This window comes from Oryctolagus cuniculus, chromosome 18 (assembly GCF_964237555.1).
Source record: "Oryctolagus cuniculus chromosome 18, mOryCun1.1, whole genome shotgun sequence".
Classification (NCBI taxonomy): Eukaryota; Metazoa; Chordata; class Mammalia; order Lagomorpha; family Leporidae; genus Oryctolagus; species Oryctolagus cuniculus.
In genome coordinates, this window is record NC_091449.1 from 30615570 (window position 1) to 30631202 (window position 15633).

General features: G+C 43.0%; 1 protein-coding gene across 3 annotated transcripts in view; it reads right to left on the minus strand.

The window, feature by feature from the left end:
* C18H16orf87 (chromosome 18 C16orf87 homolog) overlaps window positions 1–10896 on the minus strand; it is a 37653-nt gene extending 26757 nt beyond the window's left edge. For 2 of the 3 annotated variants that reach the window (XM_051833904.2, XM_051833903.2), the window contains exons 1-2: window positions 10485–10692; window positions 702–798 (exon numbers count right to left, since the gene is read on the minus strand). In XM_051833904.2, the coding sequence (XP_051689864.1) occupies window positions 702–798; window positions 10485–10550 (163 nt within the window). In that variant the 5' untranslated portion in view covers window positions 10551–10692. Of the gene's footprint in view, window positions 1–701; window positions 799–10484 lie in introns of all 3 variants that reach the window. The other variant, XM_002721569.5, reaches the window with a different exon arrangement.
* Between the last annotated feature and the right edge of the window lie 4737 nt (window positions 10897–15633).

Consider the following 15633-nt stretch of genomic DNA (forward strand, 5'->3'; position numbering starts at 1 on the left):
ACTACAGGAGGCAGCTTTACCCACTAAATGCCAGTGCCGCCCCACAGAATGTTAATTATTACTTAAGCTATTGTTAAAAAGTGTTTCGGGCCGGCTCTGTGGTGCAGTGAGTTAACGCCCTGGCCTGAAGCACCAGCATCCCATATGGGCACTGATTTGAGACCCAGCTGCTCCACTTCCAATCCAGCTCTCTGCTATGGCCTGGAAAAGCAGTAGAAGATGACCCAAGTCCTTGGGCCCTTGCACCCACATGGGAGACCCAGAAGAAGCTCCTGGCTCCTGGCTTCGGATTAGCACAGCTCCAGCCATTGCAGCCAACTGGGGAGTGAACCCTCAGATGGAAGACCTCTCTCTCTCTCTGCCTCTCTTCTCTCTGTGTAACTCTTTCAAATAAATAAATAAACCTTAAAAAAAAAAGTTTGGAAATCACATCAAGTCACTCCTTTGTATAAAGCCTTCAATGATTTTCCATTCTCCAAAAAAAAGTGCTAGAAACTTAACCAGCATTCTGAAATAGTTAACATTTAAATGGAATAAATACAAAACCAATGTTGTAAGCTGATTTCCAATGGTTAATAGAAGCCAAAGACATACTTCAATACATTTTAACATCAACAAAAAATATAAATAGTAAATTCACAAAAAGTACCTTTGAATTTCTACATCAAAAAGCTAAAAATATGTTAAACTCTGACCATTACCTGTAGAAGGTGGTGATTTCTCTGAGTGTTTTGCATTTAAGAGTTTTCTGCTAATAAATATGTAACCACAGGGACATGATTTACACGCAACAGGAACCTGTAGAAAAAAGAAAAATCATATTATTAATATCTTTCTACCATTAAACTTCTTTTTATGGAGCATCCTCAAATGAATCATAAATTACTTGAAGAAGGAATCATAGATTTTAAATAACATCACTTTCTAGAGGCTGGTATTGTGACACAGTTAAGCCACCACTCACCTACTGCGCTTCCCACCTACTGTTCTAATCTACCTTCCTGCTAATGTGCCTGTGAAGGCAACAGAGAATGGCCCTAATATGTGGGGCCATGCCACCTACATGGGAGTCTCTCTGACTCGACTCTTTTTTCAAATAAATAAATATTTATTTAAAAAATTCCTTACTTCAAATTATTTGAGATGGGTATCATTTAATATACATATTCATGGCTTAATAATGCTATAAATACCACATTATACCAATAATGTAACAGGAAATGCTTGATAAATACATGCAAATGTGCTGATGTCACAGGAAGCCACAGACTACAGACAATGTCACAGGTGGTGAAGGAATTCACCAGCAGAACAGAGAGGAGTGAGCACTTAAGATTTATTAAAATACACTTCAAGGGAACAGTGGGAGAGCAAGACAGAAAGAAAACAGACTTCTGCTGCAACATGGATTATACACTAGGAGATGCATATCTGAGATACTGCCACTGACTAGGGGCTTTTACATTACTAGTGACTTCCTTATTGCTGGGAATTTTTACTAGGGGCTTGCTTATTGCCAGGTGTCCAGGTGACTTCCACAGTAGAAAACCATAGCGTGATCAGGGTCAGGCAGGAGTGTTAAAGGGTTAAAGGTAGCATTTCCTAAAATGTTATTTTCATTTCAGTTCATAACAAAATGGAATTGGGAGACTGGCTAATAGGAAGTCAGGAAAGCAATCCCAACATAAGATTATGAGTCCAACTGGAATAGTGAGAATGGAAATGAAAAAAAGGTAGAGCAGCCAGATCCTTCAAACTAGGAAAAACAAGGCTCAGACCCAGATTAATTTCTGGTGATAAAGTGGAAAGACTAAAAATAACTTAAGGTTCTTAGATGAGAGGGGAAAAATGCCAATGACTACCAATGAAAAAGAATAGTTTATAGCAACTACTTTGAGAGGCCAAAGTATAAAAAAATAGAATATAGGGATTGAGATCTAGGGCCTTAAAGTCTCAACTCCAAGAAGTGGACTGTGGATAAAAACACTTAAATTCGTTTTTTTTTTTTTCTATTTTCTTTTTTCCCAGAAAATACTTAAATTTCTCAGGCTTCTGTTTCTAAATCTACTAAATATTTATGGCTCCCTTCTCTATTTCAAGCCTATAAATATTTCCTTAAGCCAAATGTTATTGAAAAATCACTGGAAAAAACTTTCTATATTCTCTTTCAATTGTTTCACTAATATTAAGGTTAATGATCCTTGGAATCAAGACTTGTTCACCAAAACTCAGAAATTAGTCTCAACAAAAACGCATTCTCAGAATTGTAACAGTCAGAAAATTATAATTCCCTTTGTAAGATAAATTCCATTTGCTAGATGCCCTACTTAGGTGTTACACATTTTGTTATAAAGCTTTTTATCCATGTATGTACAGAATGCTTCATATTCTAAAATATAAATACTTCATTTAACTAAACTAAACTGAAATTTTAGCAGAGTTCTTTTTCCTTGCCTAAAATACTAAACAAAGGAACTCTAATTTACATTTAAGAAACCTAACAATGAATCCCATAAAAATAATCAAACTTCAGGCCTAACAACTTCCTTATTAAGAATGTGATGAATGAAATCCTTTTAACCATGATGGAAAATGCAATGTTACATTTTTTAAATAGTGGAAAAATCTGCTGAAAATAGATGTCTGTCATTTTTTTAAATTTCACATCTTGATAGAAAAGCTCAAAGCTACTGACTCATTTCCTTTACACGTATCATTAAGAACATCCACAGTAATGTAAGTTGTTTTAAATTAATGCTACCCAAAAAAGACAGAAGCATGATGTTCTCATTGAACAGCTCCTTTGCTAATTAGCAGGCATTTTCTTCTAGCTACCAGACCTCAATAAAATTGAATTCAGATCTCTTTTAGATGAGAAAATCCTTTCAAATACATATCCAGAATCACCACAGAGTGAGGCAGTTATGTGAGAAATGTACATTTGGCTTTGGAATTCACAATGTACAAACACCGACTAATTCATAGGTTGATTTTCATCCCTTAATGGAAGTGTTTCATGACCAAGAATCTCCCACGTGCCTGAGATAATTCATTCTAAGGTTGTGTTTAAAGTGGAAAGTCCCTTCCCCCACCATCCATACTTTCCACCCCCAAAACAAAAAGCCAACCACTACAACCCAGATGCCATGAAAATGATTAGAAAAAAGGTTAGCTACTTAGTTATTAGTATTGCTAATTAGCATTGATAATACTAATCTCATGTTTATAGTATCTTTTAAATGACAAATTTGGATTATAAACACCCTAAACTTCCTTTAAATTTCAATTGATAATACAAAAGATAACAGTAATGAAAGTTCTAATGCTACATTTTAAGGATTTTAAAATGGAAAAAATATTTAGAGCATGTTTACTGATGGTTTATTCTGTATCAATTCATTCCTTAAAAAGTATAGCTGGGGGCCAGTGTCCCAGCATAGCAGGTAAAGTTGCCACCTGCGATGCCAGCATCCCATGTGGCTTGAGTTCCGGCTGTTCCACTTCTGATCCAGCTCCCTGCTAATGGCCTGGGAAAAGTAGTGGAAGATGGCCAAAGTGGTTGGCCCCCACAACCCAGATGAAGTTCCTTGTTCCTGGCTTTGGCCTGACACAGCCCTGTTCATTGCAACCATCTGGGGAGCGAAGCAGATGGGAGATCTCTCTGTCCCTCTTTCTCTGTAACTCTGCCTTTCAAATAAATAAATCTTTTGTTCAAAAAAAAAAAAAAAAAAGCATAGTTGGGTTGTATGTTTTACAAGTAAAACAGGGAAAAAGAAAAAAGTTGTGGGCCGGTGCCGCAGCTCACTTGGCTAATCCTATGCCTGCGGAGCCAGGACTCCGGGTTCTAGTCCTGGTTAGGGTGTCAGATTCTGTCCCAGTTGCTCCTCTTCCAGTCCAGCTCTCTGCTGTGGCCCGGGAAGGCAGTAGAGGATGGCGCAAGTGCTTGGGCCCTGCACCTGCATGGGAGACCAGGAGGAAGCTCTTGGCTCCTGGCTTCAGATTGGCGCAGCGCGCCAGCCACAGCATGCCAGCCATGGCCGCCATTTGGGGAGTGAACCAACGGAAAAAGGACCTTTCTATTTCTCTCTCTCTCTCTCTCACTGTCTAACTCTGCCTGTTAAAAAAAAAAAAAAAAGGTTGCAGAAAAAGTAAAAAAAACCACCACCACTATTTCAAATCCTGGTCATATGTGGTCCTATGTTGTTTCACTGATTTTTATTTATTTGTGGGGTTTTTTTTTTTTTTTTTTTTGACAGGCAGAGTGGACAGTGAGAGAGAGAGACAGAGAGAAAGGTCTTCCTTTGCCGTTGGTTCACCCTCCAATGGCCACCGCGCTGATCCGATGGCAGGAGCCAGGAGCCAGGTGCTTTTCCTGGTCTCCCATGGGGTGCAGGGCCCAAGCACCTGGGCCATCCTCCACTGCACTCCCGGGCCACAGCAGAGAGCTGGCCTGGAAGAGGGGCAACTGGGACAGAATCCGGCGCCCCAACCGGGACTAGAACCCAGTGTGCCGGCACCGCTAGGCGGAGGATTAGCCTAGTGAGCCGCGGTGACGGCCTTTTTTTTTTTTTTTTTTTTTTTTTGACAGGCAGAGTGGAGAGAGAGACAGAGAGAAAGGTCTTCCTTTTGCCATCGGTTCACCCTCCAATGGCTTCCGTGGCCGGCGCGCTGTGCTGATCCAAAGGCAGGAGCCAGGTGCTTCTCCTGGTCTCCCATGGGGTGCAGGGCCCAAGCATTTGGGCCATCCTCCACTGCACTCCCGGGCCACAGCAGAGAGCTGGTCTGGAAGAGGGGCAACCGGGACAGAATCCGGCGCCCCGACCCGGGACTAGAACCCGGTGTGCCAGCGCCCCAGGTGGAGGATTAGCCTAGTGAGCCACAGCGCCGGCCAATTTGTAACTTTTCTTAAAATATTTATTTTATGTATTTGAAAGGCAGAGTTACAGAGAGAGAGAAACAGACAGAGAGAGATCTTTCATCCGCTGGTTCACTCTCCAAATGGCCACAATAGCTGGAGCTGGGTCAGGCCAAAGCCAGGAGCCAGGCGCTTCATACGGGCCTCCCACATGGGGGCAACAGGCCCAAGATCTTGGGCCATTTTCTGCTGATTTCCCAGGTGCATTAGCAGGAGCTGGATCAGAAGTGGAGCAGCCAGGACTCAAATCGAGGCCCATATTATATGCCAGTGTCACAGGTGGTAGCTTTACCACAATGCTGGCCCTTACTTATATCTTTACAAATAAATAAATAGGGAGAGAGACTAAGAGAGCAAGAGACAGAGAAAGCTCCTATCCACTGATTCACTTCTCAGATGCCTGCAATGGGGGCAGGGACTGAAAACAGAAACCAAGGACTCAACCCCAGTCTCCTGCACCACCACCTTCCAGGATGTGCATAAGCAAGAAGCTGGATTCAGGAACCTGAACCAGGGACTATAATGTTGGACAAGGACATCTTAACTACCAAGTTGAAAGCTCACCCCATGATTTTTAAAAACTCCAAAATAATCATATTACAGAGAACTCATTTACACCAGTTTCCCCTTATCTATGGTTTCACTTTCTAAGGTTTAAATTTACCCACAGTCAAAAAGGCTAAGTATAATTTTTTTTTTTTTAGATTTGAAAAGCAGAGTTACAGAGAGGTGGGGGGAAGAAGGAGGGAGAGAGGGAGAGAGGGAGAGGAGGAGAGGGGGCAAGGGAGAGGGAGAGGGAAAGGTAGGTGTTCCATCCACTGGTTCACTCCCCAGATGCCACAATGGCTGGAGCTGAGCCAATCTGAAGCTGGGAGCCAGGAACTTCTTCTGGGTCTCCCACATAAGTGCAGGGGCCCAATGACTTGGGCCATTTTCCACTTCCTTCCTAGGCCATCACAGGGAGTTGGATTAGAAGTGGCACCACCGGGACTTGAACAGGCACCCATATGAGATGCCAGCACTGCAGGCGGCAGCTTTACCAGCTACGCCACAGCGCTGGCCCCATGTACAATATTTTGAGAGAAACAATATTCACAAAACTTTTTTATAGTATATTGTCCTAATTGTTTCATTACTGTTAATCTCTCACTAAACCTAATTTAAAAATTAAACTTTATTAGCAGTATGTGTATAAGAAAAAACACAGTAGAGGAGTAGATACTTGGTGGATGCCATGATTAAGACACCTATTGGGATGCCTGCCTTCTATGTCAATGCCAGGGTTTGAGTTCCAGATCTGTTGCTGGATTCCAGTTTCCTACTAATACATATTCTAGGAGGTAGCAGTAATGGCTCAGCCCCAGCTCTTGTCGGTATTTGGGGAGTGAACCTGTAAATGGGAGATCCCTTTTTATCTCTTTTCAAAAAATTAAACAAAACAAAACAAAAAAATAACGGGGCGGGCAGGCATTGTAGCACAGTGTTTAAGTCACCCCTTGGAATGAATGCATCCTACAGTATCCCATATCTGGAGTGCCTGGTTGGAGTCCTGGCTACTCCACTTCCAATCCAGCTTCCTGCTAATCTGCACCCTGGGAGACAGCAGGTGATGGCTCAAGTACTTGGGTCTCAGGCACCCACACTGGGGACCCAGATTGAGTTTTGGGCTCCTGGGTTCAGCCTGGCCCAGCCCTGGCTGTTGCAGTGATCCAACAGATGGAAGGTCTTTCTCTCTCTCTCTTTCTCAATCACTTGTTCTGCCTTTCAAAACAACAACAACAACAAAAAGACACAAAAATAATGTATCAGTACTATCCAAGATAGGCAAAGTGATAGTCTTGGAATGTTTTTCCCACAGATAAGGCAGAGGAGAGGGTGACTACTATGTATTCTTTACTGCTAAGAGAATCAGGTACCAAGAGCAGACATGTTTGCTATGTGACATAAAAATTCCTATAAATGAAAAAATCTGCTCTATTTTTACAAAAGACAAACAGAAACATATACTACAGACACCCAAAAAACTGGCCACTATTACACACAAAAAAGCTCAGTAATTTTGAGAGATTAATGGATGTGAAATCCCTTTAAAATGAAAAGTACTATGCTTTAGATCTAATTTTTTTTTCTTTTAAGATTTATTTTACTTGAAAGGCAGATGCAGCGCCGGCATCCCATATGGGTACCAGTCCGCATCCTGGTTGCTTCTCTTCCAATTCATCTCTCAGCTTATGGTCTGAGAAAACAGTGGAAGATGGCCCAAGTCTTTGGGCCCCTGCACCTGAGTGGGAGACCCAGAAGCAGCTCCTGGCTCCTGGTTTCAGATCAGCCCAACTCTGGCTATTGCAGCCATTTTGGGGAATGAACCAGTGGATAGAAGATCTTTCGGTCTCTCCCTCTCTCTGTAATTCTACCTCCCAAATAAATAAATAAAATTATTTAAAAAAAAAAAAAAGGGCAGGTAGAGAGAGAGACAGAGATAGTTTCCATCTGCTTGTTCACCCCTAAACACAACACTGGTCCCAAGAACCAATTTTCAAGAGAGACTTGCAAAGGAGATATTATAAATCAGTCAATTATCTTCTCATTGTCCTTACCCAGCTTTTACTTGTTTAAATTTACACACACATAAACACACTCATGACATGTAAATACAGTTGGCTATAAAAATTTCAAAATTTATATTTTACATTTATAAACTATGCCTAAATTCTAATTTAGTATTTGGTAGGCAATTTAGAATCACAGCCATATTCTAATATGATGTTTAGAAAATGGCTTTCTAGATTATAATTTTTTCTGGTATATAATTAAAAGAAGCTCGTACCTTTAAATAATCAGAAAGCTAAAATTAACCTATTACTTTCTTCAAGTTACTTTTTTTTTTTTTTTTTTTTTTTTTTGACAGGCAGAGTGGACAGTGAGAAAGAGAGACAGAGAGAAAGGTCTTCCTTTGCCGTTGGTTCACTCTCCAATGGCCGCTGCCGCCGGCGCACCACGCTGATCCAAAGCCGGGAGCCAGGTTCTTATCCTGGTCTCCCATGGGGTGCAGGGCCCAAGGACTTGGGCCATCCGGGAGCCAGGTGCTTCTCCTGGTCTCCCATGGGGTACAGGGCCCAAGCACTTGGACCATCCTCCACTGCACTCCCGGGCCACAGCAGAGAGCTGGCCTGGAAGAGGGGCAACCAGGACAGAATCCGGTGCCCGGATCGGGACTAGAACCTGGTGTACCAGCGCCACAAAGGCGGAGGATTAGCCTATTGAGCCGTGGCTCTGGCCTCAACAGTTACTTTTACTAAAGAAAATTCCTTTTAAGAATAACAATTTTAATTGCCTTCATGTATGTTATATTAAGAGAATATAATATAATATAAGGGACAAGTTATGTACTAACTTGCTATGGGCTAGACTGTGTTCTCCAAAATTCATAGACCAAAGCCCAATGTGACCGTAATTGGAGATGGAGCCTTTAGAAGATAATTAGGTTTAGATAAGGTTGTGAGGGTGGGGACTTCACGTCAGGATTGATGACATTAATAGGAGTCTGAATGCTCTGTTCACCATGTGAAAACAAGAAGACAGTCATCTGCAAGTCAAAAAGAGAGCACAACCATGCTGGCACCCTGATCTTAGAATTCTAGCCCAAAAAGGGAGAAAAATTGTAAGCCAGTCTATGGTATTTTGTTTTGGCTGCCAGACCACACCAAGATATGGCTGATTTTACACAAAAGAATCTAAGAACATTTGTGGATGTCTCTGTGTAAAACAAAATTAATGTGTTCTTTCCAAATAACTGATCATGTTTTGTTGAACAGTTTTACGGACTCCTAAAGTTTATTATCCTTTACTCTTTCTTCAACCAGGATATTAAAAACAGGTTATTTCCCCCTAAAGGTTATTTTAAGCCAACTAAAACAAGGACAGGATTTGCAATGACTTGTGCTCTACCGAAACTGGAATGCATAATGCATACCACGTAAACCTTATACTTTTATACAATTTAACTACAGAATAAGTGGAAATGTTTAAACACTGAAATAACCTATAACCTTTACCTGCAAAGAAACTAAGTAGGGTGTTTCAAAAAGTTGATGGAAAAATGCAATTGAAATATGTGTTTATTTTGGTGCAAAAAAGGCCAATAGTCAGAATTTAACAAATTTGGTTTAATGTAAGAATGAAAGTAATTATTCTGGAAAACATGATTAAATTGTTTTTATACTGAATACTAGTACAGTTCAATAAACTATTCTAACACAATCTTTCTCTGAACATCATTTTTACCACTGCCCATAAAAGATACTGAATCAAACATGTTAACATGCTGTCAGAAGATCTGATCAACCTACAAGACTGCTCCTTAAGGAGTGCATTAAAATCAGTTTATAAAAAAAAAAGTCTCCAGTCATTTCAAATTACTCTGGACTTAAAAAAAAAAAAAGAAAGAAAGAAAAAGGGGAGGACAGAGAGGTAGTCACTTTGAAAAAATTCACTCAGTGGAAAAGGAAAAACACTCCCAGATCTGCATGTTGGCATGAAATGAGGGCCTTACAAATGGTTTTAATTGAGAGACTTTTAACTCATCAGACCGTAAAGCTTAGAAGAATGTCTATTATTCCAGTAAAGAATGAGGCAGGCTTACACGTAGGAAATACCAAAATTAGATTTTTCAAATCTTAACTATACCATGAATTCAGGGCAAAAGAAATCACTCAAAAATCACAAGACTATGTGTGTGTGTATATACACATATATGTGTGTGTATGTATTTTAAAGATCTGAAAGCAGACTTGCCAAATTTTGTAACAGTGGATACCACAAGAGGTGGGGTAGTAAGGAGCGCCCAGAAAGGAAAAGATTCAATGGGGATGTTATTCAATAATGTTCCACTAAAAACAATGTAAGAAAAGCCTGCACGGTTATACAACACCAAAAATATAATTCATCAGGGGGAGAAATCTCACAATTTGCCTAATCTTAAAATCATTCCACTGGGGTCCCTTTTGTCATGTTAGGTCGCGGTGGGGAGTTTTGGGGAGCCGCAGTGCACAGCTGAAATGGGAACAAAGCAACCCTGGGTGGCTGGAAGGGGCTGCGGAGCCAGGGGCCTGGACTCGGAGCCGGGCACACTGGGCATTCTCGCCGGGCCGAGGGGGCTAACCAGGGGCCGCGCTCGTGCTCGTGGGCCGCGGCTCCCCGGCTCCCACCGCTGTCACTCGCAGTCTGCGAGGTGACTCCCAGAGGGTCCCGACAGGCACCCACCCCGTCAGATCACCATAAACCCACGCCCCCTCCCGCGGCCCCAGCCGTGCAACCCAGGGACTCGCCCGTCAGACCGCCGCCGCTGGGTACGGGCCAGGCTGCGGCCCGGGGGCTTCCCCCACACCCCTTGGCTCACCCCGGAGGGTCCCGGGCGCCCGCCGCCGCCACCCACCCAAGGGCCTGCCCACCCGCTCGGCCGCCGGGACCCCAGCGAGGCCGCTTCTCCTCAGCCAACGGCCGCCAAGCAACGGCCGCCCGCCCGCGCGCACTCGGACCGCCAGCTCGCGCGCCCGGCCTCGGCGCCCACCTGTTGGTCGCACTCCGGGCATGATTTGGTGGCCATCTTCACTTTCTTGGCTCGAGTTGCAGACATGCTCCTCTCCCTCGACGGCAGCGGAGGTGGCAGTGGCGGTGGCGGCGGCGGCGGCGGCTCGGGCTCCTCCCCTCGTACCTCAGCAGCCCAGCCTCTGCCCGCCCCGTCCCTGTCCCCGTCACCGCTGGCCGGACTCAGGCTCTGGCGGATTCGCGCACGCGTGCGCGTGCTCGCGCGGGGCCTGCGTGCCGAGGGGGCGGGGCACGGCGTTGGCCGGCGGCGGGCCGCTGGCCTGTGTCGCCAACTCCTGGCGGCAGCGACACGCGCTGTCACGACAGCTGGTTCCCCACTCCCTTCCCACACTAGATCTCCTCGGATCCTCTGCTGAGGAGACCGCCCGGACCGCCCGGCGTGGCAGTGACCACGCCTACTCCCTGTCTGGCGGGCTGCGTGGGGGCGTGGCTTGGGCGGGACTCAGCAATAACGAGCGTCGAGCTTAACTAGTGAACGCCTGGTGGGATGGGCCATACTGCTGGGCACGCCCCTTCCCCCGGCCGACGGCGCGAGAGTGAAAGAGGGGGTGGATAAAGGACTTGGACGTAGGTCCTTGCCTTTAATAAATTTCAACAAGTGTTACCAAGGCTAGTCGCTGGAAATTACAATAGACATTTGATGAGTCTACTATATGCCTAACCATGGACTCTTCGCTGTGGGATATAAATTTGTTGACTCAAAAGTACTTAGCCAATTCTGCTAGAAATCTGTAGCTTTGCAGACATTCAAATATGCAGATTGGGGCTGTTGATGATAAGGGTAAAATGATTGGCTTTTAAAACCAAGCTAGTGGGGCCAGCTCTGTGGCATAGCGGGTAAAGCCACTGCCTGCAGTGCTGGCATCCCATGTGGATGCCGGTTCGAGCCCCCCCCCCACACACACACCGCTGCTCCACTTCCGATCCAACTCTGCTATGGCCTGGGAAAGCAGTAGAATATGGCCCGAGTGCTTGGGCCCCAGCACCGGCCATCGCGGCCATTTGGGGAGTGAACCAGCGGATGGAAGACATCTCTCTTTCTCTGCCTCTCCCTCTCTCTATGTGTAACTCTTTTAAATAAATAAAGTAAATCTTAAAAAAAATCAGCTTAGAGGTGAGTGTTGGGGCACGGCAGCTTCAGCTGCTGCAAGGGACAACCGCATCCCGTTTATAAGAGTGCCTGGGGTCAAATCCTGCCTCTGCTTCTGATCCAGCTTCCTGCTAATGTGTACCCTGAGGGGAAGCCGATGATGCCTCAAATGCTTGGGTTTCTGCCACCCATGTGGCATGGAGTCTTGAAATCTCATTTCAGCCTGGCCCAGCCCTGTTTTGGTTTTGACGGGAGTAAACCAGTGGATGGAAGTTTTCTGTCTTTCCCTCTCTGTGTGTCTCTCTGCTTATCAAATAGATAAAGCTTTTTAAAAATTGTTTAAACTCCCCCTAGACTATGACCTCATTACCCACCTCCAGGATTAGAAGAAATTATATTCTCCACCATGAATCATCAAATCATTTGTGCAACGATGTTGCACTTCAAAACACTGCTTGATAGAGCAAAATTTCAGAAAAATCCTAGGTGCTCATCAACAAATTGTGTGAGCAAAGGTACACGTTCAGAGTATTGCTGCTCTTCCAAAAAAAAAAAAATGAGATGGATGTATATGGAATAGGATGATCTCCAAAATAGTGTTGAAAAATCAAATGTTGCTCAAAATGTAACTACTTCTACAAAAAAATGACTGTATTTATGCTTACAGATGCATACAGAAAAGGAACTGGAGTTAAAGAAGTGGTCTTTAACTCTGTGGGGTTTGTACAATGGTTAATATGGCAAACATTGCCATTTCTCTGTAGCCACCTTCCAACAAGTAGTAGTCATATGGCATTACCTCTGGCCAATAAGATAAAACCTAAACCTGCTGGGTGAGATTGATGGCAAGGCTTTTGATTTCCTGATAAAAATGGACAGATTCATCTCTTCAAAATGCCTTTCACAGTTCTGTCTGGACAAGAATATGAAGCCCTTAAGGTACAAGTAGCCATCTTGACAATGAGACAAAGAGGGTGTTATATTGGTATCAATTGTTATATACTACCCAAAAATGTAATGGCTTAAAACTACAAACATTTAGTATCTTACAATTTCTGAGGGCCAAGAATCCAGAAATGGCTTTTTGGTCTCACCTTGAAGGCCCAACTAGGAGGAAATCCACTCCAAAGCTCACTCCTGATTGTTGATCTGAGATACATGACAGATGTGAGGAAGCATCCCACCCAGCAGCGAGTCTTTTGTGACCTAATCTCAGAAGCAGCATCCCTTCACTTCTGCTGTATTCCATTAGAAACAAGTTACTAAATCCAGGCCATCCAGGAAGGAAAGAGATTACACCAGAGCAAGAATACCAAGAGGCAGGGGTCATGGCAGCCATTTTAGAGGCTGCCTATCCACAGGTCTCATGCATGGGATTATGGGCAATTCACTAGGGATGAAAAAAAGCTAAAAATGTTTGAGTCTCTGGCAGCTTCATTGAGTAGATGCCTCAATCCCATCCCACCTCCTACAGATTCCTTATTGTGTATTGGTAGGGGTTGGGGTGAAGAGGTGGGATATAGAATAATTAAAAATTAAAAATAAAGTTCCATGTACACCAAAATAGATAAAATTAAAAAGATTAATGACATCAAAGTTGGTGAGAATGTAAAGCAACCAGAGCTCTCACATATTTTTGGGGGTGGGGAGGTAAACTGGTACAATTTGGAAGGTCTAGAAAATCTAAATATATATCTAAATATGACCCAGTATATCCACCCCTAAGTATTTATCCGAGAGAAATGAAACATGTCCACAAAAGGCTTGTACAAGAATATTCCTGAAGCCAGCGTTGTGGTATAGATATGAGCACCAATTCGAGTCCTGGCTGCTCCACACCCGATCTAGCTCCCTGATAATGTGCTAATACACCTAGGAAAGTGCTTGGGCCCCTGCACCTGCGTGGGAGATTCAGAGGAAGCTCCTGGCTGCTGGCTGCAGCCTGGCCTAGCCCCGCCATTGCAGTCATTTGGGAAGTAAACCAGAGGATGGAAGATCTCTCTCTCTCCTCCCCTTTCTCTCTCTAACTCTACCTTTCAAATAAATAAAAAATAAATCTTAAAAAAAATTCCTAACAGCTTTATGCATAATAGGAAAAAGGAAAAAAAGGTCGATAAAACAGATAAAAAAACAACTTTTGATAATTACTAACCAACTTTAAAAAGGAATGAATTATTTATACAACATAATGGATTACTCTCAAAAGCATGCCTTAGTAAAAAAGTCTTACACAAAAGATTATGATTTCATTTAAATGCAGTTATTAAATAAGAAAAACTATTCTATGATTAAAAGAAAGAAAAAAGATCAGCATGGTATTTACTTTGGGCAGGTAAGGATAGAAATAAAGAGGTAGGACAGAGGCCAGTGTTGTAACGTAGCAGGTTAAGCCACCACTCCCAACACTGGCACTCCAATCCAGCTTCCTGCTAATGTGCCTGAAAAGGCAGTAGATAAAGGCTCATGTACTTGGGCCCCTGCCACCCATGTGGGAGACCCAGATAGAGCTCTTGGCTCCTGGCTCCAGTCCGGCTCTAGGTGTTGGGGCCATTTGGGGAACAGTAGATGCAAGATCTCTCTCTCTCTCTCTCTCTCTCTCTCTGGCACTCTGCTTCCAAATAAATTATATAAAGAGGTAGAAGGGAATCTTGTGGGCTAATAGTAATTTAGTAATTGAATCATAATAGAGGTTTTTGTTACACAAGTGTCTGCATTTGTCAAAACTTATTGAACAGTACATTTAAGACCTAAGCATTTTATTGAATTAAATTTTACCTCAAACAAGAAATTTTTTTTAAATATTGTTTCAAAATTGATTGATTTGAAAGGCAGAATGAGAGACAGAGAAAGCAATCTTCCATACACTGATTCACCCCCCAAAAATGGCCCCAACAAGCCAGGAGCCAGGAACTCCATCTGGGTCTCCTACGTGGGTGGCAGAAGCCCAAGTACTTCAGCCATCATGTGCTGCTTTTTCAGGTGTATTAGCAGAGAGCTGGATCAGAAGCAGAGCAGCCAAGATGCAAACCATGCTCCAATACAGACTGCAGGTTGTCACAAACAACAGCTTAACCTGCTGGACCACAACAGCAGTCCCAAACAAGAACCTCAAGCACATACTGAACCCTTCATAATGTGTGTGTGCTGACATGTTTAGGATGAAAGCTGCTCAAGCACAATTCCCACTGAAATGCATCTGGTGTGGGCTGTTTGCATGGAGTTTAAGATGCTGCCTGGGATGTACTGGAGTGCCTGGGTTAAAGTCCTGGCTCAGCTGAGATTGCAACTTCCTGCTAATGCACACCCTGGGATGCAACAGGTGGTGTCTCAAGGACTTGGGTCACTTTGGGTAACTCACATAGGAGACCTGGAGTTCCTAACACGGCTTCAGTCTAGCTGAGCCCCAGCTTTCTGGAAAATGAACCAGTGGATTGGAGTTATCCCTCTTACTCTCTGCCTTTCAGGTAAAATAAAAGAATCAAAAAATATGAATGGGGGATGACTAAGTGGATACATGGTAAGGCAATAAGGAAAAACTATATAATAAGTTGTCAATGGTACAATCAGTATATAGGTATTCACCATAAATTTCAAGTATTTTTATGTTTGAAATTTTTCATAAAATTTTCTATAGGAAACTATATCAAATTACCATAATTATAGTAATATTCTTACTGTAGGAAACAAATCCAAATTATTTAAGCCAGTGTTCATTAGGTTTTGTTATTTGCTCACAAACATATTCCTTACTTATACTGATACTGAAACAAGTTTTCTACAAAGTGAATGAAATTTATTTAATATCCATTAGGTACATACTGTGCACAGGAACTTGTGTTCTTTTGATGGGATTATGACCTTGTGGGTAAAACAAAGTCCCAGCTGTTGTAAATCTTATATTTACTGGAGAAAATAGACATATAAACACTATCAGACAAATATGTAATTACTATGAAATTATGAAGGAACCAGTGTTACAGCCAATAGTAGAGGGGAGAATTCCTGGCCAATGCACCAAGAT